The sequence below is a fragment of the Nuphar pumila genome, chromosome 9 (genome assembly GCF_984573655.1).
Source record: "Nuphar pumila chromosome 9, dmNupPumi1.hap1.1, whole genome shotgun sequence".
In the NCBI taxonomy this organism is placed as follows: Eukaryota; Viridiplantae; Streptophyta; class Magnoliopsida; order Nymphaeales; family Nymphaeaceae; genus Nuphar; species Nuphar pumila.
In genome coordinates, this window is record NC_143257.1 from 108,559,042 (window position 1) to 108,582,385 (window position 23,344).

At 36.9% G+C, this 23,344-nt stretch overlaps 1 protein-coding gene across 1 annotated transcript in view; it reads right to left on the bottom strand.

Moving 5' to 3' along the window:
* LOC149828832 (beta-adaptin-like protein A) overlaps positions 1 to 20,713 on the bottom strand; it is a 37,612-nt gene extending 16,899 nt beyond the window's left edge. The window contains exons 1-7 of the mRNA XM_090017750.1: positions 20,359 to 20,713; positions 19,749 to 20,265; positions 17,952 to 18,076; positions 17,392 to 17,590; positions 7,244 to 7,472; positions 6,853 to 7,019; positions 6,524 to 6,733 (exon numbers count right to left, since the gene is read on the bottom strand). Coding sequence (XP_089873876.1) covers positions 6,524 to 6,733; positions 6,853 to 7,019; positions 7,244 to 7,472; positions 17,392 to 17,590; positions 17,952 to 18,076; positions 19,749 to 20,265; positions 20,359 to 20,414 — 1,503 coding nt within the window. The 5' untranslated portion in view covers positions 20,415 to 20,713. The remainder of the gene's footprint in view (positions 1 to 6,523; positions 6,734 to 6,852; positions 7,020 to 7,243; positions 7,473 to 17,391; positions 17,591 to 17,951; positions 18,077 to 19,748; positions 20,266 to 20,358) is intronic.
* Between the last annotated feature and the right edge of the window lie 2,631 nt (positions 20,714 to 23,344).

Genomic DNA, 23,344 nt, shown 5'->3' on the forward strand with positions numbered 1-23,344 from the left:
TTGTAATCACACAAACAGTGATAATCGCCTTCACAAACAAGATGCTCGAATGGGTTCAACGAACCAAAGCATTTAAAATAGGTCGTTAGTTAAAATAGAACATGAAGCACCCATTCGCCTTCTTGGTTCCATCAAGAGAAAGGATGGAATGGTACAAAAACTCTGATGGACAGGTTGTTAACAACTACGCTCCTCGAGTAGCAATTGACTCGGTATCCCCAGTAATCGGAGTTAGGGGACGGAGCTATCAAATATTATCCTAGGTGATAGATCTCCTGGACTTCTACAGAAGTTGGATACATCATTTGCCACAAATGCCTTTGGGGAATCCTTTTTCGGTCACCGATCGTCCCCTTAAGAGCGGACTCAACTAGTTAGTCGGAGTATCAAAATACAAAGAATAATAAACCCCCGGGCAAATCTCAGTTATTTCTACGTTTCTCCAGTGTGTACCCTCAGGACAATTAATATCGAAATAAAGTTATTCTTGTTCACTTTATTTATGTTAATTGCATATCATGTATGAAATAAAGCATTTGTTAGTTTTGTTCTAAATTGTTATACTTGTGCACCTACCAGTTTTTCACGAAACTGACACATCTTATGGGTACAGGTGATGATTAGGTTTGAGCGACAAGCGATGACGCGATTGTAAGATGGCATTCAGATCTCACTATTTCCTCTAGCATTCTGCATTCCTGGATACACCCCTTTGGTTTAAATTTTGTATAAGGGTTTCCTCGGAAAATTCCATTTTCTATAAACTTGAAATTATTTTTTAATGCATATGGTTTTTAATTGTGGTTACGAAGATGTAAATCTGTTGTGAAATGGAAGGTTCGCAGTAATGCACCCAAGGTTTGCCGACTTGTTATTTAAAAAAAAATCATTTTCCGTTGATCCGGTAAATCAAAAACTCTAAAAAATAAGGATTTACAGTCTCATTCAAGTTTTTCTAAAAAAATTTACAAGTTCAAAATTTTGGGGCATTACATGTACAAACAGATATGCAAATGTGCATATCTTAACACTGGCTACACATCAAAAGAGAGAAAACAAGAGAGAAAAAGAGGCATTAAGAGAAAGAGAGAGATAGAGAGAGGGGCATTGGAGAAGAATGTAGACAAAGGGAGAAATGCCCTAGGGGAAGCCCCTAGTGTTCCTTCTCTTTAAGGGGAAGAGGCTTCTTAAATCTGGATTTCTCCAGTCAAAAGGAATTGTCAATCATCCATAATTCAATCCAACATAAAATAATCCCAGGCCCAACTACAACCCAGCACCTACACTACACTAGGTGAAGCTAACACTCTACCTGACTTTTGCACATGCCTTGTCCTAAAAGCATGACTAGCTTTCCTTCAATTGAGCCCATCTTCCTTTAATCTGATTCATCCACAATTTCTTTCATCTTCACAAGGTTGAAGCCAGCCATTTGATTTGGGAAGTGTACGGTTCCCGAATCAATTTCCAATGGCATCTCTTGCCACAGTGTTGAAGCTGAAAGTACTCATCTGTCTAGCACAAAAAAGAACCTTTAATTTGATCTCTTTGAGTTGTTGATAGAATAATAGGTGCAATCGAGCAAGGAAGAAGAACAAAGAGAGAAATCCCATCTCTTTTGACCTCTATGCATCATAGAGGCTGCCATCTTCCCATGTCCTCCTACCTGTCCTGTATAGCACACGATTGATGGTTTTCATACGTCTAAAGCATCTCTTGGATCTGTTAAAAAGTGGCCACGCCTTACTGGTAGTAACCTCAATTTGTATCCCTTGAGGAGTCATAGCAGCTGGAACAAATTATAATCTCGTTGTTTTTCTCATTCTAAGTGCACCGAGCACCCTAGAGAACCGGCTAGGTCATGAATAGGGCTGCAGAAACCCCACAACAAAGAAGGTTGCCAGTTGCCTTGAGCGACAACACACAAAGGCGTCAGGCACTTGCGATTGCTTGTAGGGGCATTTGTGATTGCTTGTAAGCTGGTTTGGCCTAGGGCCCCAATTAATTGGGGATCACAGCCAAATAGTGGCTCTAACCCTTTGATGACTAGTCTCCGGGCTGCACCAATGCTAATGGTTGACTGGCTGTATGGCTAGTCAGCTAGTCTTGGTTGCACATAAAACAAGGGAACATGAGAAAGAGAGGTGTTAAAATATGCTGTATATATATATATATATGTTATGTTTATTGTCTTGTAATAGGTTATGCTCTTTAGGGGCATTTTGGTCATTTTACTCAATGTATTAGGTACAGGTCTGTCTTTTAATTTTATTTTTTTTGCCATTTATATTTGATATAGGGGCTTTATGGTCAAAAGACCATAGAGTCGTTGGGAGCTCCCAACGGCTATAATTGAGTTGTATATAAAGGGACTTCTTGTCCTTGTTTGAACCAATGCTTTTCTTAAGCATTTTGTGATTAATAAACAAATATTATTTTATTTGTTGTGCTCTCTTGTGCTAGCCCATTAGTGGCTTTAGTGTGTTCTTTTGAACTTGTGTATTTGCCACTTAGTGGCTTGTGTATTATCCCTTGGTGGACTAGTGCTTGTGCACATTGCTTTTGTTCTTGTATGCCCTTAGTGGCCCTCCATTGTATTATTCTTTGTTCTCATTGCACTTGTAGCCCTTAGAGGCACTTTTTTGGAGAATGAACAAATTTTCTTGTTCTTTAGGTCAAGACCCAAATTTGAGCAAGTAAGGTCCTCAATATTGCATAGGACTGCTGCTAGCTCCCTTAATGAGGCTCTTGCCTAAATATACCAAGCAGAGACCCGACTTGGCATGACTAAAGGAGAAGTTCTTAATGTATCAAGGACCGGCAACAACGTGGAACCATATAAACCACTTCACTTTGGAAGAAACTACAATGGTTGAGGGAGAAGAATCATATATCACTTTTGTAATGAACCGGGACATATCAAACCCAAATGTCCCAAACTCAATAAGAAGGTGGCACCTATTGAAGAATCATCCAAAAAGGGTGATGAAGCAAATAAGGAATATCTTAAGGATACCATTAACCAATTGACTATGGCACTTCAACAATCCTTAAAATATTTTCAACTCATACTTTCGGAGCCGCCGTATCTACATGTTCCCCTTCTGGTACGTGTTCTTGGATTCTTGATTCCAGTGCCTGGTTTCACATGGCACCAAACCTTTTTATAACTCTTATGTCTCTACCGCTGATGGAACCAAACTTGAAATTAAAAGTATTCAAACTCTTAAAAATATTTCAAAGGATTTTAAAATGTCCAAAATTAGAGTTGCTCCAAAACATAATTTAAATTTATTTTTCATATCTCAAATTTCATATTACAGATATGAAGTCTCACTCATCTAAAAAATGTTAAATGCAATATCATCAAGGAAGTTGATTGGGGAAGGACATAGGAGGAGAGATCTTTATTACATGGACTTTCTTCATATTCTCAAAAAGTCTTTTGTAATTTTGTTAAGAAAAAATATGTTGATTTATGGCACAAAAGATTAGGTCATCCAAATGTATCTAAGTGTGAATTCTGGTGTTGAGCTGAATTTGAAACAGCGTACACATACTGCCAATGAATTTACAGTGTCCCCATTGACCGCTCTGGCATCAACCCAGGAAGAATCAATTTAATCACCAAGTTAGTCTTTATCAGCTGGTAATGGCAAGATGTTCTAATGTGTTTAAGATACAGCTCACCTTAACAAAATTCCTTGCATCGAAAAAGTGAAATCAGAAAGGCCATTTGCAAATGTCCTCAGATACCTGAAAATCCCGTTAATAAAAGTTGATGTACCCTATCCAGGCCAATTGGGTAGACTGTTGTTATACCTGTTTGCAAACCCAGTGTAGTTCCCTGGAGGTAATTGCTACAACTTGAGGGGCTTAAGTCCACCCATGCAACACACAAAGCTCCAGTTGAGTGCTACCGGAAGAATTTCAAGGATGACATGAAAGACACATTTGGGTATAATATCTGAGATTAGAGAACTTAGCGACTTTGAAATGATATTCACACAATTGATCACAAATATATTTACACAAACACCACATCTACTTCACTGTCTTGCTCATCTAAGTAATCGAACTTTCTTGAAGTACAACCAACAGCAGTTTTGCATCAACAAGAATACACGGCCCTGACCCTTTCCCTTTACCCACTCAGGGTCCAAAGAAACAACAAAAATAAAAAGGAAAGAATTAGTTGAGTGCTACCGGAAGAATTTCAAGGATGACCAAAAACATGAAAGACACATTTGGGTATAATATCTGAGATTAGAGAACTTAGCGACTTTGAAATGATATTCACACAATTGATCACAAATATATTTACACAAACACCACATCTACTTCACTGTCTTGCTCATCTAAGTAATCGAACTTTCTTGAAGTACAACCAACAACAGTTTTGCATCAACAAGAATACACGGCCCTGACCCTTTCCCTTTACCCACTCAGGGTCCAAAGAAACAACAAAAATAAAAAGGAAAGAATTAGTAAACTTGGACAAAAAAACAGCAGTTGTTGCTTCATCAATAAAGCATTTATTTATTTATAATTTTAGATAATTTTTATAGTTTTTTTTAAGTTTTAATAAAAAAAAAATTTGAGGCTTACGCTTTGCGCCTCTAGGCTTACGCCTCGCCTCAAATTTTGGCGGAGCGCCTCGCTACGCCTCAACGCTTTTCATAACACTGGTCATATCATTGAAACTACGAGAACTTTGCGTATTTCGAAGAATGTTTAAAAAAAGTTGAGTCGAAGGTGCACTAACTGTGGTGTATCTTATAAACTTGATGCCTTTATCTTCTTTGTAAAATATGGCAGCAATTAAAAAACTCTACCAAATTATTCGTGATTTAATTAGGTTAAGAGTTTTTTGATGCAAACGTTTTGTCCTTATTGAAAAAAAAAAGATAAGTTCTCTCCTAAAGCCATTAAGTATGTTTTTCTTGGTTATGCAGAAAACCAAAAAGAATATAGATGTTACCATTTGAAAATTGATAAATTATATATTTCAAGGAATGTAAATTTTCTTGAAATGAAAAATGGATTTAATATGGATAAACCTAAAGATGATTTTGAGTACTCTTTTCAATTTTATTTGCTACATAACTAAGAGAGATAGTTCTAATGATGAATTAGAAAATGGGCATGATGGAATCATACATATTAATGATTCTATTGACTACTTAAATGGAGATGTGATGATTCATGATATTCAAACTTATTCTAGAAGAACTAGTGAGGATCCTCCATGTACACTTGATAAGTATTTACGAAACCAATCATATGAAGAACCTAGTGTTAGAAAATCCAATCGAATCTCTAGAGCTCCCGATAGGTTTTTATTTTATGAGTCCTTTTCACCTAGGTATAGAGCATGTCTCATGTCTATTCACTCCTTTTATGAACCCTCAACCTATAAAGATGTTAAAGTTTGTATTGTCTTTCGTCCTAAAGTTTGTCAAGAATGGGTAGATACCATGAACCTAGAATTAGGAGCACTAGAAAAAGCAAAAATATGAAAAATTCAAATTTTACCTATAAGGAAAAAAACTATAGGATGTAGATGGATCTATAAGGTTAAGACTAAGATGGATGAATTTTTAGAAAAATTTAAGGCCAGATTAGTAACAAAATGATATACTCAAGAATATGGAATTGATTACGAGGAAACCTTTGCACCCTTAGCTCACATAACTAGTGTAAAAACTCTTATTATACTAGCATTCATTAGGAAATACTATGTCTATCAACTAGATGTTAAGAATACATTATTAAATGGGGACCTAAATGAGGAAGTGTACATGGATCTTCCTCACGGTCTTGAGATCGAGAAACGAAAAGTTCTTCGTTTGAAGAAAGCTTTATATGGGCTTAAACAAGCTCCTAAGGCTTGGTATGATGAATTTAGCAGAGTAATGTTAAATTTGGGTTATAAATCTTGCTATACTGACATTGTTCTTTTTATCAAAAATATAAGTTCTAACATTGTTATTCTTCTATTATACGTGGATGACATGATTATCATAGGAAGTGACAAAAAGGGAGTTGATAAAATTAATATAATTAGTTTTTTTTGTCAAAGACTATGTTCTAGCCTAGAGACACCTGTTATTGTCAAGTAATTGTAAATTATCATTTCTGCCTTTCCCAAAAATTGCCAAGGCCTGCACAAGATTATGTGATGAATTTTTAATTTGCTAAAAAGATTATCTCGTTGAGGAATTACCAAAATATGTTTATGATTAAGCATGGATCTACCTAACTTCGCATATAGCCATAAAACAATAGCTTCAGTGGTACTTAACATTTACATAAGTAGTTAGGATACATATCCACTCAGTTGCTTGCAAAATCTATAATAATTCTTGTAAGATGTTTGCAAGAAAAATGTATTGTATTAAAATTCTAACATGATTTTTAACCTAAAATCAAACAGAAAACTTGTAAAAATAAAGCCCAAGCAAAATTGATTTAGTCAAGATAGCCAATATGTTTAAACCATGAGGTAGAAAACTTCTCTCACCTCTGCAGAATCTTCATCACCCCAGTTTTCAATTAAACTTTCAAGGATGTAAGGAGCATCAGACATGTCCTGAGAATACTCTCCCAACATCCATATTAGTGCTGCTTTAGCCTTGGGTTCTTGGACATTTTTGCTGCTAATGTTACCAACAACAGCAATACAATCATGACTCCATTGAGGGTATTTCCTTAAAAGATCTTTCACAAGCACCTGTGTCAAGGAAGGGGTAACTTAAGAAACAAATATTTATATGGATTGTTGGGATGATGGCTCACAAAAACTGTATTGATATTAGAAAAGAGAACCTATTTAGATAATATAATACTTGCCAATGTTTCAGCAGTCACATAATCTTTTTCCATCTCTAGAAACTGAAGTAGGCGGTCAACAATCGCGTTTACATCATATTGCTCTAATGCAATCTTTCCAACCGCACGAATCGACTCTCTTGCAATAGCAACATCAACATTTGCAGCATATTCGCATAGTTCCGTAACTGAAATTCATTTAAGAATCAAAATACAATCATGATGTAGAAGCAATACAAAAAAACTGAGTAAGCTAGCAAATACTGAGGAAAAGAAAAATGTCTGCAGAACTGCTCCTCAGAAAGATCTTCAGGAGACATCAATGCATAAATACATGCATGTTTATATGTATTTGAGCAAAGAGTATGTGTATGCATGTCTGTGTTTGTACAGAAAAATGGTTATTGCATACCAATTTCATAGGTATTGCTCTCATTTGCAACAGCAGTTAACATTTCCAATTTCAGCTTTTTCACATAGAAAGGTTGACTGTACTGACAATAGAAATGTTTGTAGTCCGAAGCGAAGAGCATGGGGGCGCGCAACACCAAAAGATGCAGGTGGCTCAAAACTGCATATGATTGCTCAGGGCTCCCAGAGCTCACTAACGTGAGCAGTGGAGCCTTTATGCGCTCATAGACCTAAACAAATTGCATAAGAGAGAAGTTATATCATTTTTTTCAAATAATGATAATACCAAGTGAACTAGGAAGCTGAAAAATATGATTAAACAGGTGTAGAAGCTAACCATCAAGTTAAATGGACAAAAATAGAAGCCAAATTGCATCAAAATCATCCTCTTCCTTTTAGCATAGTGCCATAGACAAACCAGATGTCACACCCAGAATAACCCATCAAAGCATAAAATAGTTACAGCAGGTGTCCATACTATATTAGTGTACATATTAAGACAAGTCTTGTAGATGATTATGTTGATTACTTAAAACTCTTTTGGTAGTTAATAAACAATATCCCACTGTTAAGACATTAATGTTGCTTATGAGGAACAACAAAAATTATGACTAATCCAGTTAGAAGTTTCACCACAAATGGTCTGTTGAGAGGCATGGAAGTAACGGACACCCAAGAACCTGTAAGCGTTCCAGTTGGTGGAGCCACTCCTAGATGAATTTTCAATGGAAAACCTTGTTAAAATAGCATGTATATATATAATCTATTTTTGAAATCAGGGGTATTTTGGTCTTTTTACCCTTGTAATAGGCAGTGTTCATTGGGAACAGTTTTTCATTTCTTATTTTTATATATTTTGTTGTCATTAATTAAGCAGAGCAGGGGCTCTATGGTTATTTGACCATAGAATCGTTGGAGGATCCCCAACGACTCTCTCTCTCTCTCTCTCTCTCTCTCTCTCTCTCTCTCTCTCTCTCTCTCTCTCTTGTATATGTGTATATATAAGGGTTTTTCTCCCTTGATATATCATTGCTTTTGCTTAAGCATATCAAAATAAAAAATATTTTTTATATTCTTGTGTTGCCATTGTTGGCTTTTGTATTGTCCCATAGTGGACTGGTGTGTGTGCACTTGTGTTTGTGATCTTGTAAGCTATTAGAAGCTCTTGTTTTGAATTTTCGCATATTTCATTACATGGTACCAGAGCAAGGGATTCTTGATCTTGGTATCTTGTTTGAGTTGTGCTTCGAAAGAAAAAATTGGATTGATATATGGCTTGAACTCGAGGCTCTCATATTTCGGTATGTATCTCTTGTTTAATCTTTAAAAGGTATTTATGATATATTTTTCAAAAATTGTTTGAAATATTATGGTTATCGCTTGGGTATGTAAAATGTGTTTTTTAAAATCAATTGGAATTAGAGTTTGTGAAATTTCTTTTAATGAAATATTGTTTTATTGGCTCATGTATGCTTGAATGGCCCTTGTATTTGTGTTTTGGCATTAACTCATAAGTAGTCTATTCTTTAGCTCTTTATGGTAAGTTCTCTATTTTATTATTACTCTTTAATACAAAAATATATATTTGTATGCTCATGTATGTCCCTTAGTGGATTTGTGTACGTGTTTATTCAAAGTATATATATTTATTTTGAGAATTTTAACACCCTTATGATTAATGGTGACTTTATGCACGTATCAAAGCATGTTCTTTGAATTCTGTGGTGTGCTCATTAAGAATTTTTTAAATTCTTGTATGTCTTATGTCTTGAGTCATCATGACTTTAAGTTCATTACTCATGACATATGTCTATGCATGTTTTTATGTGTCATTAATGATTGTGTTTGTGTGGCATGAAAGTTTGACTTTAAGATATTGCTCTATTAAAAATATTTCATTGTGCAAAATTATTGGTTATGCTTGTGTATGATTTTGGATTTTTATATATGGCTTGTGTTCAGTCCTCCTTGTTATTAGTGTAATTTTGGATTAATGAGTTGAAAATGCTTCTTGCATATTATCATCAATAAAATATCTTGTGACCCCTTGTGTGGGTGTTTGTGAGTATACTCTCCTTTGTGGGTTTGTGAGTGAATCCCTGATGCAGGGCAAGACCCGACTGGGTCTGTACCACGTGACCCGGACTTGGCTCAGGAACCCGATCCACTTCAGATAATGGACGATCGAACCTAGGAGCTAGATCCGATCGCAGGTAAGGTGACCCGATGCAAAGAGGTGATGCGTACATACTCCAGACGAGCGCAAATCCGATCACCTAAAGTCTTGAAGGATAAAGATTCGGGTCGCATCTCGGGTCCATGACTGGACCCGAGATCCGGGTCCAAACCACAACCTATTAATACCCTTTCCTAGGGTTTTGTGCGGAAGTAAAGAAGAAGAAACCGATTACAGCAGTTTTTGTCTCTTTTTTTTTCTTTTTTTATTGCTTTTCCTTCCTGTCAGCAAATCTTCATTCCTTTTCTTTCTTAGTTTATTGTTCTCATATCGTTTTTTGTTAAGCTCTGATTCATTGTTCAAAGATCTCCATTGAGATAAAAAAAAAAGGGTTCTAGCTATTGTATTTTGTTAGTTATCATCTGTGCCTTTTTTTTTTCTGCCCAACGCACGACGTGGGTTCGTGTTCTTCAACTACACCTTCAAGCTCACGTGAAGGCCGGTGTTCCATTGCATCAATCCCATAGTGGGTTCCTTGTTGATGTTTATTCACTTTTGTATCAATTTGGTGGACTTTATTGGTGACATTTGAAGGCTTTCATATCTTCACTTGTTATTAATGAAATTTTTTACAATGTGATCTTGGGTGTGTGCTCTTAATGGCTTTGGTGTGCCCTTAGTGGCCTTTATGATTGTCTATTGGTGCACTCTTGTTCGTGATTGAAGACCTATTCATTGAAAGTTTTCTTTATTGAATTTCATTTCAAAATTTGTTTTCAATTTGGCTATATATAAACCCCTTATTTGGAAATTTATTTATGTAGGTTCTATCGTCCCCTTATGGCATTAGTTTTATCCATCACAGAATTTTATCTGAAGCATCATATTCTTTTTTGTCTTGTTGTTGTTGGGTCAAAGTTAGCCGTTGAGGTGAGTTATGTGTGCACCTCAAATCATCTTATCAGTCTAGACTATCAAGTTTATGAATGTCGTGTTGACACTTGTCTTGGATTTTATTGACAGTTAATTGGCCTATGGATCTATGAGTTGGTTCACTCTATTGCTTTTGTGGGACCAAAGATGTTTATTGGGGCGAGTTGTGTGCACCTCGGTTTTGTCAGTTTAGATTGTCGGCCTATAGTTCGGCTCTAACTAACTGTTTTTTGATCTCTGATTTTGTGAGTGTATTGTATCACTCATTTGTTTATTTGGTCATTGTTATTATGTTGGATGCGTGTAATTATGTTTATCTATGATGGCTATCTTTTTAAAACCATGGTGGTTCAAAAGTTTGTAAAATTTAGTGTTCTTGTCTTGATTTATATTATTTTGAAATCATTTTTTTTACCTTATTGATAACATGAGTTTGTTTTCATTACAAGTTATCTTTACCTCTTGTGTTTTTCTACCCATACCTCTCATTTGAGTGATTTTTTTTATTGGATAAAAGATTTTTGTTTATCAGTTTTACAACAATGGTTGTGGTGAGTTATGTACACCTGTTGTAATTGATGTTATTGTTTGCAGTTTTAGTGAGGTGAGGGATGTGCACCTCTTGTGGTTGTAGCTGGTTTGTATTGTTAGATAGCCAGTATTACTGGTGTGTGGTCATTGGTATGGTTATTTCTGACATTTGTGTTTGGTCTCTTGTCCTATGGTCATTAGTATGGTTTTTTGGGTTAGAGGTCAAAGAGGTGGTTGCTTGTGGTGAGCAAATTGGTGTTGAGAGAGATTTTTTAAATCTCTCCATAAAATTTCTAAACTTTTACTACTTGTTTTCCCTTATATGGGAAATGTTTATTCATTGAAACATTTTTATGCATTATTACGCGCATTGAATATGCTTTAATTGCATATTTGATATATATATATATATATATTGAGGATATTTAGATTTGTTCCATATTGGTTGCCTTGCACATTTTGCATGAATTTAATTAACTTCTCGATTATTGTAAATCCCTTTGAGTGTTGTGGTAAACAAGAGGCGATTACTTGTGGTAAACAAACTATTGTTGTGAAGTATCATTTCTCTTGATTTATTGTATGTAGAAGTTTGAATTTCCTCATTATTTCCTCTCCGCATTTATATGAAAATGGTTACTTTTTTTTAACATTTTATTTTCGCCTTCGGTATATTTAACTCCATGGTGACTTGTTTAATTGTTCTCTTTAAATCTTTTTCTTGATAGTTAAAGATTCATATTAATATGTTAAATATAACTACATATTGGATATATGTGTTTTTCATCATGTATATGTAAATTTAATCTTCTTCTCTTGTGGGTTGTGTTTGAAGTTTAAAACATTTTGTATGTATGATTGTTAAATTTACTAGGTATGATAGATGATTTATTTTCTAAAACCTTGAGATGGTATGTATGCATGATTATCTAAATACATGTGCTTGTTTGAATTTTTGTGGATAAAGCCTCTAATTAAGATTTATGTTTTCTTGAAATATATGTTGTTTTTTGTGACTATCTTTGAGGTTTGTTCCTCTTATCTATGTTTCGATTTTTCAAAATTATTTTTAACTTTTTATTATGTTTAATGCTTTTGAAAAAATTGACTCTCCTTATTAATATTTTCTATATATTGTTTTTTGGTGTGATTGACCATCCTCTCTCCATAATATATAACTAGTATATCTACAGTTATTTTTTAAATCTCCTTTTATGTTTTATGATATATATCCTTGTGTATAGTTGGGATGTTTTGTTAGCTCTATCTATAGGTTCTCAAGTATTGATGATATTAATATTTTCTATATATTGTTTTTTGGTGTGATTGACCATCCTCTCTCCATAATATATAACTAGTATATCTATAGTTATTTTTTAAATCTCCTTTTATGTTTTATGATATATATCCTTGTGTATAGTTGGGATGTTTTGTTAGCTCTATCTATATGTTCTCAAGTATTGATGATATTGAAGATCCTAGAGACCCTTTGTATAATAGAACATCTGATTGAAGATCAAGTGCACCCTTCAAGGAAACAGCTAAATGGAAGAACTTGATGAAGTTAATGAAGACATTTTATGTAATGGGTTTATGCTTTTGTACTTGCAAACTTACGGTGAGTCACCATAAGTTTGAGGGGGTATTAAAATAGCATGTATATATATATATATAATCTATTTTTGAAGTCAGGTATTTTGATTGTTTTTCCTTTGTAACAGACATTGTTCATTAGGAACAGTTTTTCATTTATAGTTTTTTATTTCTTATTTTTATATTTTTTGTTGTCATTAATTAAGTAGAGCAGGGGCTCTATGGTCATTTGACAATAAGAGTCGTTGGGAGCTCCCAACGTCTCTCTCTCTCTCTCTCTCTCTCTCTCTCTCTCTCTCTCTCTCTCTCTCTCTCTCTCTCTCTCTTATATGTGCATATATATAGGGGTTTGTCTCCCTTGATATATCATTGCCTTTGCTTAAGCATATCTAAATAAAAGATATTTTTATATTCTTGTGTTGTCATTGTTGGCTTTTGTATTGTCCCATAGTGGACTTGTGCATGTGCACTTGTGTTTGTGATCTTGTAAGCTCTTAGAAGTTCTTGTTTTATATTTCTGCATATTTCACATTACAAATCTGCCCATAGATTTGGTGCGCTATACATTGATTTACACGGACCTCTATACAGCTAGTGACCAAATGATCAATCACACAAACAGGCATTTAAGTGGCTTCTATTCTACCACCATTTAGTTTTCTAAGGCTGCAGCTTGAACCATACAAACATGTCCAGAAGAAGCTCGTACAACATATGAAGGAATAACATTTCAAGACCTTGGCATGATTATATTGAGGTGGTACCCTAAGGAAATTTTCAAATGCCCACCAAGTCTTTCATCTAATTTAGATGCCCACCAAACTTTTGAGGATTTTCAATTCCCCACCAAGGTTTTTCCTTGGGTTAAGCAAATGGCCTCCAGATTAGTCACTGTCAAAATTACCGTTATATCTATATCACAAGATTAAACGTTTTTCGTATTTGCATGTAAAACCCACCTTATTAGGAAACTTGCCCTTCATTTCCAACCTCCATCTTTCCAAAATTCTTTCCCTAAACAACACCTTATCCAGTATCCCACCTTAACTTCCTTAAGAAACACCTCATCCAACATCTCTATCACCAACCATTGATGGTCAGTTTATGGATTAGACATGGGTTGCATTAAGCTTGATTGACAGTTGATCTGATTTGTGAGTTTGGTATTAGATCTATTGAAATTATGTAAAATATATTGATTTCTATGTGCAAAAGTCAATGTGGGTTAGAATAGATCTGACTTCAACTCAGATCAAAGCCATATTTGTTTACCAGATCCTGATCCAGATCTGACCAAGTGAAGCCATATCTCTTTTTGGCCCAACATGGATTCAGATATATATAGTGCTTGGATCTAACAATGTAGATCAGAGCTAGTTCAAAATATGTCGGGACTCTGACGCACTTGGCATCCGTAATACCCAAATGTAAACTTAAGCATGTTCCATATGACTTCAAGTTCCGGTAGAATTTTAAACCTGGTGTGAAAATGTGTCTATAAACCTCAGTTCATTTAATTTTAAATCAAAATCACAAAGCTGACTCCAAAAGTGTTTCATATTGTGCAGGTTCCAGTCCAGTTTTAGACCTGATTTGAGATCCTACCCAACCTAACTCAATCACTCCTAATAAACAAATTGTAGAATTCACATTTTTCTTTTAAGGGCTAAAATGGGAATTTCAACTTACAGGTTAATGCTGATCCAAGGTTAAGATGCTGAACAGTGACATGCTTTGGTGAACATTTGAAAAGGTTAAAAGCTTTGGTGCTTATATTAATTGGAGGGAAAAGTGTGGTGGTCATTTGAAAATTACCCATAAAAGAATGGGCACTGTTAGAGACTAAGTGATGCAAAGGTAAGTAAATGACAAAAGGGAAGCTCATGTATCATTTAGGCTCAGGAGCAGGTGTTGGAGAGGAGAGGAGAGAGATGATGGGAGTGGAGAAGAAAATGGGAGGTGAAGATAGAGTTGTCAACTACATCCTTGAGAGGATGTAATTGAAAATAGCCCATTGTAATGAAATACCCAATGCACAAGTACAAGCATCGTATGGGCAAGAACAATACACATGAACAAGGACGACTTATGGGTCTAAATACAGAACTCAACCACAAATGCCTCTTATGGGCAAGAACAACACATAAAAAATATAGGAATCTATTAGATAATTGCTTGAGAACAAGCATACAATAAGAAGGGGATTACTCCCCCTTATATAGAGAAGAGAGGTCATATAGAGCTCTTGGGAACCACCCCAACAGCTATAAATATAGTTGTTAGGACCTTGGGAACCACTCCAACGGCTATATTTATAGCCGTTGGGGAAGTCCCAGCAGCTCTAATGGCTAAGCACCATTATGTCCTTAGCTAGAAATAAAAAGACAAACAAAAAATAAAAGGTAAAAAATACTAAAGTGCCCCTAATGGGCACAGCCTATTACACAAAGTAAAGTGACAATAATACCCTTAATCGGTATTACCCATTACAAGCACAAGAAAAATATATATACAGATTTATATGTATATAAATGCATATACAACCATATTATACACCTATATATATGTACAATTTAACAATCTCCACCCCCTTCTCCACTCTCAACATCATTCGCATCTCCTAAAACAGGGTTCCCAAACAACTACGGGGGTAGGTGGTATTAATTAAACCCTCATTAAATACCACCTCCCCTCCCATCTTCGGCTCCCAATCAGATCCTTATAAGAATCAAATGCAACACAGTACTGTTAGAGATGGCGTGAGTTTGTGTGTATCGTGTGTAAGGGTAATTTTAGTTATTTAAGCTTCATAGAGGTGTGTTGTATATTATATCATGTATGAGGGTATTCTTGTAATCGGTCACAAACATTAATATAAAAGAGGATGTGTTCTAGGGAGAGGGCACGATCCAACCTTTCTTTCCCATTTGTTCTCTTTGCTTATCTTCTTCCCCAAGTTAATTGATAGCAGATTTGTCATGGTATCAAAGCCCGGGCAAGGGTAAGTCCCCATCTCGTCAAGGCTGATTGATGTTTTGTTCTAAAGAAACTTGTTCTTCCTCATATATATATATATATATATATATATATATATATATATATATATATATATATATATATATATATATATATATATATATATATATAGAGAGAGAGAGAGAGAGAGAGAGAGTTAATCTAATATTAAACTAGTTGTGTTTAACATTAAATGAATTCAATCATATTAAAATGACTAATCTAGTTAGAGCATCGTAATAACTGACTTTTACTCGTCCTAATCTAGTTTTTGTTGTAAATCAAGTCTCCCAGTACATGCATGCTCCAAGGAAAAGTCACATGGAAGTTGCAAAAAGGATAATGTGATATCTTAAAGGAACTATTATTGATGGATTGGTTTACAGGAGGAATCCTAATCAAATTCAATATCACTCATAGTTCTTGCATACTCAGGTGCCGACCGGACGGGAGACCCCATGACTAGACGTTTTGTCAAAGACTATAGAGTTTTTCTACAAGATCACGTATCTTGGGTGAGCCGAAAGCGACGTACAATGGCAAGATTGAGCACAAAGCTGAGTATAGGGCCATGGCATCAGTCACAGCTGAAGGATTGCGGATCAAACATCCTATCACGGCTTTACATCAACCCAACACTAGATCTTTGTTATTTTGTGATAACAAAAGTGTTGTAGCTATAGCTACCAATCCGGTCCAGCATGAGAAGATGAAGCATGTCGAACTAGATCAATATTTTGTCCGCGAGAAAGTTGAGTAAGGAGACACAACCTATGTTCATTAAGGGAGACAACCAAATAGTCGATTTATTCACCAAACCGCTCTCGCCTACTAGACATTGGGATCTTAAAAGCAAACTGCACATGCTCATAACATACCCATGCACAATTTGAGGGGGCGTGTTAGAGATGGCGGGAGTGTATCGTGTATCGTGTATCGTGTATCGTGTATCGTGTATCGTGTATCGTGTATCGTGTATCGTGTATCGGTATCGTGTATCGTGTATCGTGTATCGTGTATCGTGTATCGTGTATCGTGTATCGTGTATCGTGTATCGTGTATCGTGTATCGTGTGTAAGGGTATTTTTGTCATTTATGCTTCACAGATGCATGTTGTATATTATAGCATGTATGAAGGCATTCTTGTAATTTCTCACTATGATTAATATAAAAGAGGATGTGGGCTAGGGAGAGGGCACGATCCAACCCTTCTTTCCCATCTATTCTCTTTGCTTGTCTTCTTCCCCAAGTTAACTGCAGGCACATTTCCCGAGGTAGCAGATTTTTCAATGCCTATGTTGGCAACATTCAGTTTGTGACATGATGAGTAGCTCAAACATGGTTCTACACCCCAAAGTAGAAAGTGCTAGCCAAAGACATGCTTGCAACACGCACACACACACAGTAGAGAAATAGAGGGGTCTCAAAAGCATTGGGCATGTGGGGGTTCGACAAGCCACATGGTTGTAATCTTTTAGGAAATCATCATCAAGCCCATCTACAAGCAGTCCATATGAATTTTCTTTCCCCCTTCATTCATTAGGCTAACGGGGCAAAAGAAAAAAAAAGCAAAGATAACTAGAAAAAAGACAGGAAGAAAACTATTTAGCATCACTAAAACAGGAAAATATACAACATAATGGAACTTTCAATTGCATTTCAAAATTAAGAAATAAACTAGAAATTGTTTACGTTCAATAAATAGCAAAAAATGTGCCATAAACCATAAATAATAGTCACAGAAAAACCAAAGTTCAAAGCTGGAATAAAATCATTATGAATGTTATAAGACAATGAATGTTGCAAGGAACCATCTTTCTCTCTGACTAGAAGTACCCAATGTATGAAAAAGGCATAGGTTACAACTTACAACCATAATTCATCAGACAGAATATGTGTACCTGCTGATGCACATCAGTCATGGACATGGTCAACTGAAGAAACACCTTGATTGTCGCTAACACAACAGCACCATTTGCATGCTGAAGTCGATCCTCTAGCAGATTCATTATATCAAATATCTCATTGCCATCAGAGGGTACATATTTAGCTATCAGGTCAAGTACCAGGCACTGTGCCCATTCACTAAACTCCTTCATCCTGTGGGAATGGGCTCATTTCAGAGAAAACAAACATACCTAGTAAATAATCCACTTAGAAAGCAAATAAATCATCTACTATAACAATAGACATGTCAAAAAACTAATAAGGGGGGGAAAAGGATGAAAAATCCAAGAACCCTTTGATAGATATGCAAGATCAAACTATATGCATGCCAAAAATATCAAACATATTGCTTCCATTTTGTTCATGAACCAACGAAGAAACTATGGTTCCATTTTTTTTTCACGTCTTCTATTATGGATTCAAGACTGCAGATCAGAAGAATAATAACAAAAACAACAACCAGCAATATTGCTCAAGATTTAAAGGAAAATAAGTTTTGCAAAGCAAGACATACCGATTTAGCAGGTAATATATAACTGTCTTGCTTAGTAACGATTCTCTATCTCTAGATGCTTCTTCGGATGTGTTCCCTTCTAAGCTCAATATTTCTTGAAGAGAGGACAAACAATTAGCAACCACCTGGCAATAGAATAGCAAATATCATATCATCAACCACTAGTCAGGAAAAAGTTTCACCCTAAGTACATTGCATCATTACAATGATGCACATAATCAATTGCACAGTACTGAAATATTTGTAAGGGTGCCTTGAGAGAACTCTGTGAAAACCCCTTCCACACCCACCCAGGCATAAGTCGAAACTCAGAACCGTGTATTTTCTTTTATCTAAGATCCTCACAGGTGAGGATCTAAGATAAGTTGTTTGAAAGCCTCGGATTTAAGCATGGATATCAAGCCATTTCAGATTCTTGGATATGTGATCTGACTCTCAAATGCACCCTAATGGAATGAAAAAAGGGAACTAAAAGATGACAATAGTTCCTAGACTTCATAAGGAACTATGTTAAACTATGCTACCTCAACACTCTCAGGGTTCCAATGTGCATGTGTCCTACACCAACACTAGCACTTCTTGACACTGCTTGGACATGACTATTTTTTAACTTCAAAGCATCCAACACTATTGGAGATGTTGGACATGTCATGTCATGTGTTAGACAGACACTCCATGTATGATGTATAAACACTTCAAAAATAAAGAAGTGTTAAAATTTAGGTTCACCAGATATTAGTTCTTCCAATATTTTAAACCAAGATTCACCTTATTATGTGTTGCTTTAAAATAAAGCACAGTGCACAATCTTCATTGTGCATATTTAAATAGTCACATACTTCACCCAATGCTTACTAAGGTCTTAGTGCTTTGATTAATGTACCAAGAGAACCATGGCAAGTCTGTATTCATAGAAAGGGATTTCCATACCAGATTTTCCACAAAAATATTACACTCAACACAAGATTGATATGATACTAATACTGAAATGCAGCCCTTTTCCTGCAGGAGGTAGTAACCAGCATGCACCAACAATAGAACTAGATAGAATGCTATATAAACACTATGATTGTATCATCAATTCTTTGATAGAAATACATGTCTGACATATGGAAACACGTTATTAATAAAGCCACATCTTTCGATTGACAAAGGATAAGCTTGCTCTCCTCTGTAAGCTAATGTGAATTGAGTACTTCAAAATGATTAGTGTACCCCTGTTGATGCGGGCAGTTCCGGTGCTGGTGCTGGGTGCTTCTGGGTATTCCCAGATTCAGAATACTATATGATACATAGAATACATTATATGTTTATATAAATACTCTAATTTTTATTTTCTTTATTCATATGTTTAAATTGTTTCATTCGTTATATACACACACACACACACAACCCAGCTGCACCCTCGTGTCCTTTTTTTGTAAAACTATGCGATACCAGTACCTATGTGACATAGTTTGTGAATAGGTGTAGAATTAAGTAAAAATGTAAAGAAATGAAGCCTTGGAAACCATGCAAGTAGCCCGTCTACTAATTTCTTCATTAACTACCATGAACTGGCAAACAGATATCTGCAGCGTACCACCCTTTTTATCAATTGCAGTCCATCGATGACATTATGCAAATAAGCAGTTGAACCTCAACCAAGTTCTATTCAACTACATCTCAATAACGATATTGTGTATGAACATATGATAAGGCTCGAAAATGAAAAAGCAGGTGGTTTGAAGAAACTGTAACAGCTGACCGCGAACAGAGCCCCACAAACAACAAAACAAGAAAGGGAAGAAATGCTGCCTGGGCGTCAGGATCGTGAAGCATGAGACTTTTGAGCATCGCAGGAAAATCGGATTCGATACAAGTCGCCGCAGAAATATGGTACAGCTTGAGGACGCTAATGGCAGCCACCATCCTCACGTAGCTGCTACCGTCCTTCAATCCGGATCCCAGAGGGCCGATCAAATACTCCACCAGATTCTTCACCCTAAGAGAGCAGAGGCTCCGCAACGCAAGCCCGCGAATCATCGGATCCTCGTCCTTGCAGTCCTTCTGGAGGAAATTGATGGTGAGAAGGGCGAGCTCCGGGTTGCCCTTGGCATAATTCCCCACGTACAGATAGCACATCTTTTTTAGAACGATGTCGGACGTAGCAGAGCACATGACCATCTCACTGAAGAGGGAGGAAACGTCGATGCCGATGGTCATGTAGGATATGACCTTCTTGAAGAGCTTGCGCTTCGATGCATCGGCCCCCGGTGCGAGGCTGCCGGCCAATTGCCGCAATTGCAGCTTCAGATCTGCGACTTCTCCCTTCCTGCCCAAGGATTATGAAAATTTTTAAACAAAAAAGGAACACAAAAACATATTTTTAATGTATCGATCGAACAAGGAGGAGGAGGAGACTTGCCCCGATGGCTGAGGAGATGGTGTGGTTCTCTGAGACGGAATAGGCGGTGGAGCCATTCTCTCTCTCTCTCTCTCTCTCTCTCTCTCTCTCTCTCTCTCTCTCTCTCTCTCTCTCTCTCTCTCTCTCTCTCTCTCTCTCTCCTGCAGAGAATCAGAGTTTGAAGATGGGGATCAGGGGTTGGGAGGATCTGAATCGGAGGTCTGTGGCACGATTCACATTCACAGAGAAGAAGAAGAAAAGCTGGCTTTTGGTGTGGCGTCCCAATGCCCTAACGAGCGAGAAAACTCGCCCCTTCCAGAGGAAAAAAACCGAGACGTTTTTACACGAAGACCTGATCTTCGACGAAAGTCGGATCTAAGGCACGACGCAGGCAGTGCGGGGCTGCTCAACCAGACCCAACCGAGCAAGGATCACGTGCAATGTGATTGCACGAAAAACATGTGCTGCTCCATCTTAGAGAACGACACCCTCTCCGACTTAGGCTACGGGGCTTTTGAGCTGAATGGGACAAAGGGTCATTGAATGCAAAGGGTGGCTCATATTTTCTGTGAAAAGACATTGCACTTGATCTCTGTGCACCTATATCCGAACTTAGTAAAACTGGGATTAATAACTTATTTAGGCTCTGTTGGGGGAGAGCGGATCCTGTAAAACGCTTGGCGAGATTAGGAATCTCACGAAGAGTGAACAACCCTAAATCCCACTCCTCTGTGGGTCCCACTTGTACTGTTACAACCACAAGCCCCCACTCCTCTGTGGGTCCCACTTGTACTGAGCTACAGTACAATGGGGTGGGGTTTGTACTGTAGCTCACCCAGCGTTTTACAGGATCCCTCGGTGCTCTGAGCTCTGGTATTATGTTGCCAAAGAATGCATTGAAAATGGAGTTGGTAACCCCAACACACGTTTTAACGCCATTCATAAGTCCATGGTTTTGGCAACTTTATCCTTAAAAACCTATAGTTTTTAGCAAAACGATATACTGGCGATACATGAAAATGGTGTTTCCATTTCAATGCACGGCTCCCAAACAAAGGCTTAGAAATTTGCATATAGCCATTTAAGGCACGGCGATTTTACTTTTGTACTCTAAAATATTATGAATAATTCTTGTTCAGGTCGAAAAAACAAGTTATATTCAATTTACTTAAACAGGCTTTTGCGTTGGTTTATATCAATATCAACATGATGAATTAATTATTCTTCAATAGCTAAAGAAAATGATAGTTTTATCCCCTTGTATATTTCTCTCTATACATATACGTGCACACACACATACAATATGTGTATCATTGGAGAGGGCTGCCTTCTCGATCATTATAAATAGTGCATTCCAACACCTTACCATGGTGAGCTCTCTCTCTCTCTCTCTCTCTCTCTCTCTCTCTCTCTCTCTCTCTCTCTCTCTACTACTTAATTGCTATTCATGATTGAACTGACACTAGTAAACCACGGTGTCTATTTAAACAAATTCTAGATGAGTTAGGCGTTTGTTCACAAGTTTTGATAACACAGGCAGTTAAATATAAAATCTCCATTCCTTGGTAGGCTACATGAATATTTATCTAAATCTTTGGTGATAGAAGGAATGAGGAGAAGACTATGGACCTCATGGATTTATGCAAGAGGCCCAGACAACTAAAACAACTAGGATGACCCCTTCTCTTGGCGATTTCCCATGAAGATAGCAAAGCAAATGGGCAGTTACCACAGGGAAGAAATAGTAGGGATAAACATGTCATAGACGACGGTTTTCATATTAACAATGTTTGGAATTTTGGATACGTCTCTCATGCCCAACGTGAATGAGATATCCATGACCAAGAATTGTAGATTGTCTGGTGTTTGGGTGATTTGTGAGGTCTTTGACATTTTCTCTCCAAAAAGAAATGACTAGGTTGTTAACTTTGACATGGTGGGAAAGAATTCTTATTGGCCCCGCATTTCTTTCGTTTGGGTTTCATTTTTTGAGAATTTGGCTTTTCATGATTTGTTTTGATAATGTAGATTACTATTTATATATATCATGATTTAAAATTTTGAAACAAGTAGAACTGATGTAAAACCACCCGACGATGAGGAAAGTTTTAAAAAATCAGTGGAAGACGGGTCTCCCATTTGCGAGAACCACCTTCATTATCGTCATAGGGGGATGAGGATAAACCTCACCCCCCCCCTCCACGATTGTCGGGTGGGGTGAGATTTATCCTCACGGTGAGCCCTCCACTCCATCGGTACACAGAGCATTAGCGAGAGCGTGAGGAGAGAAGAAAAAAAACGAGAAAGAGTGGCAGAGAGACTTACCTGAAATCATCATCGGCGACCAACAGGTATGCTTCTTCTCCTTCTTTCTTTTTCAGGTTGATCAGAGAACCGCCAGCCATGGCTATCGGTGAGTTGCAAAAGAAAAAAAAAACTAAACAACAAAGTCTGCAGTCATGGTTGTTGGCCTTATTGCTGAGAGAGAGAGAGGGTTGGCTCTGGTTGCTGGCCCCACTGCTTCAAAAAAGGAAAAAATTGAGAAGGGGTCCGCTTTCGCCCCTTTGCTTACCCAACAATCTGGCTTGGGTCGGCATTTTGGGTTGCACCCAGACAGAACCAAGTAAAAAAATTTAAAAAATTAAAAAATTTTATCATACCAGATCGAACCGGTCTGACTCGATCATACCGAATCAAACTAACTCAGTCAGACCAAACTGATCTTGGCATGAACCAGACTGAGTCATGTCTAACTGGGCCTCGGTTCTCCTTTTGGATCTGGTCTAATTTGGACTATGCCAAATTTGGGTCCAATTCGATCCAGTCAGTCTAGAACGATCCAAACTGAACTGGATCTAGACAAATTTGGGTGTGAATCTTGTCTAACAAATCTGAATCAAGATGAAAACTAGATCTGGTTCAGATAAGTGTTGGATCCATATAGGAACTAGATATGGTTCGAATCAGTGATGGATCTACATGAGCACTGGATCTAGATATAACTGGA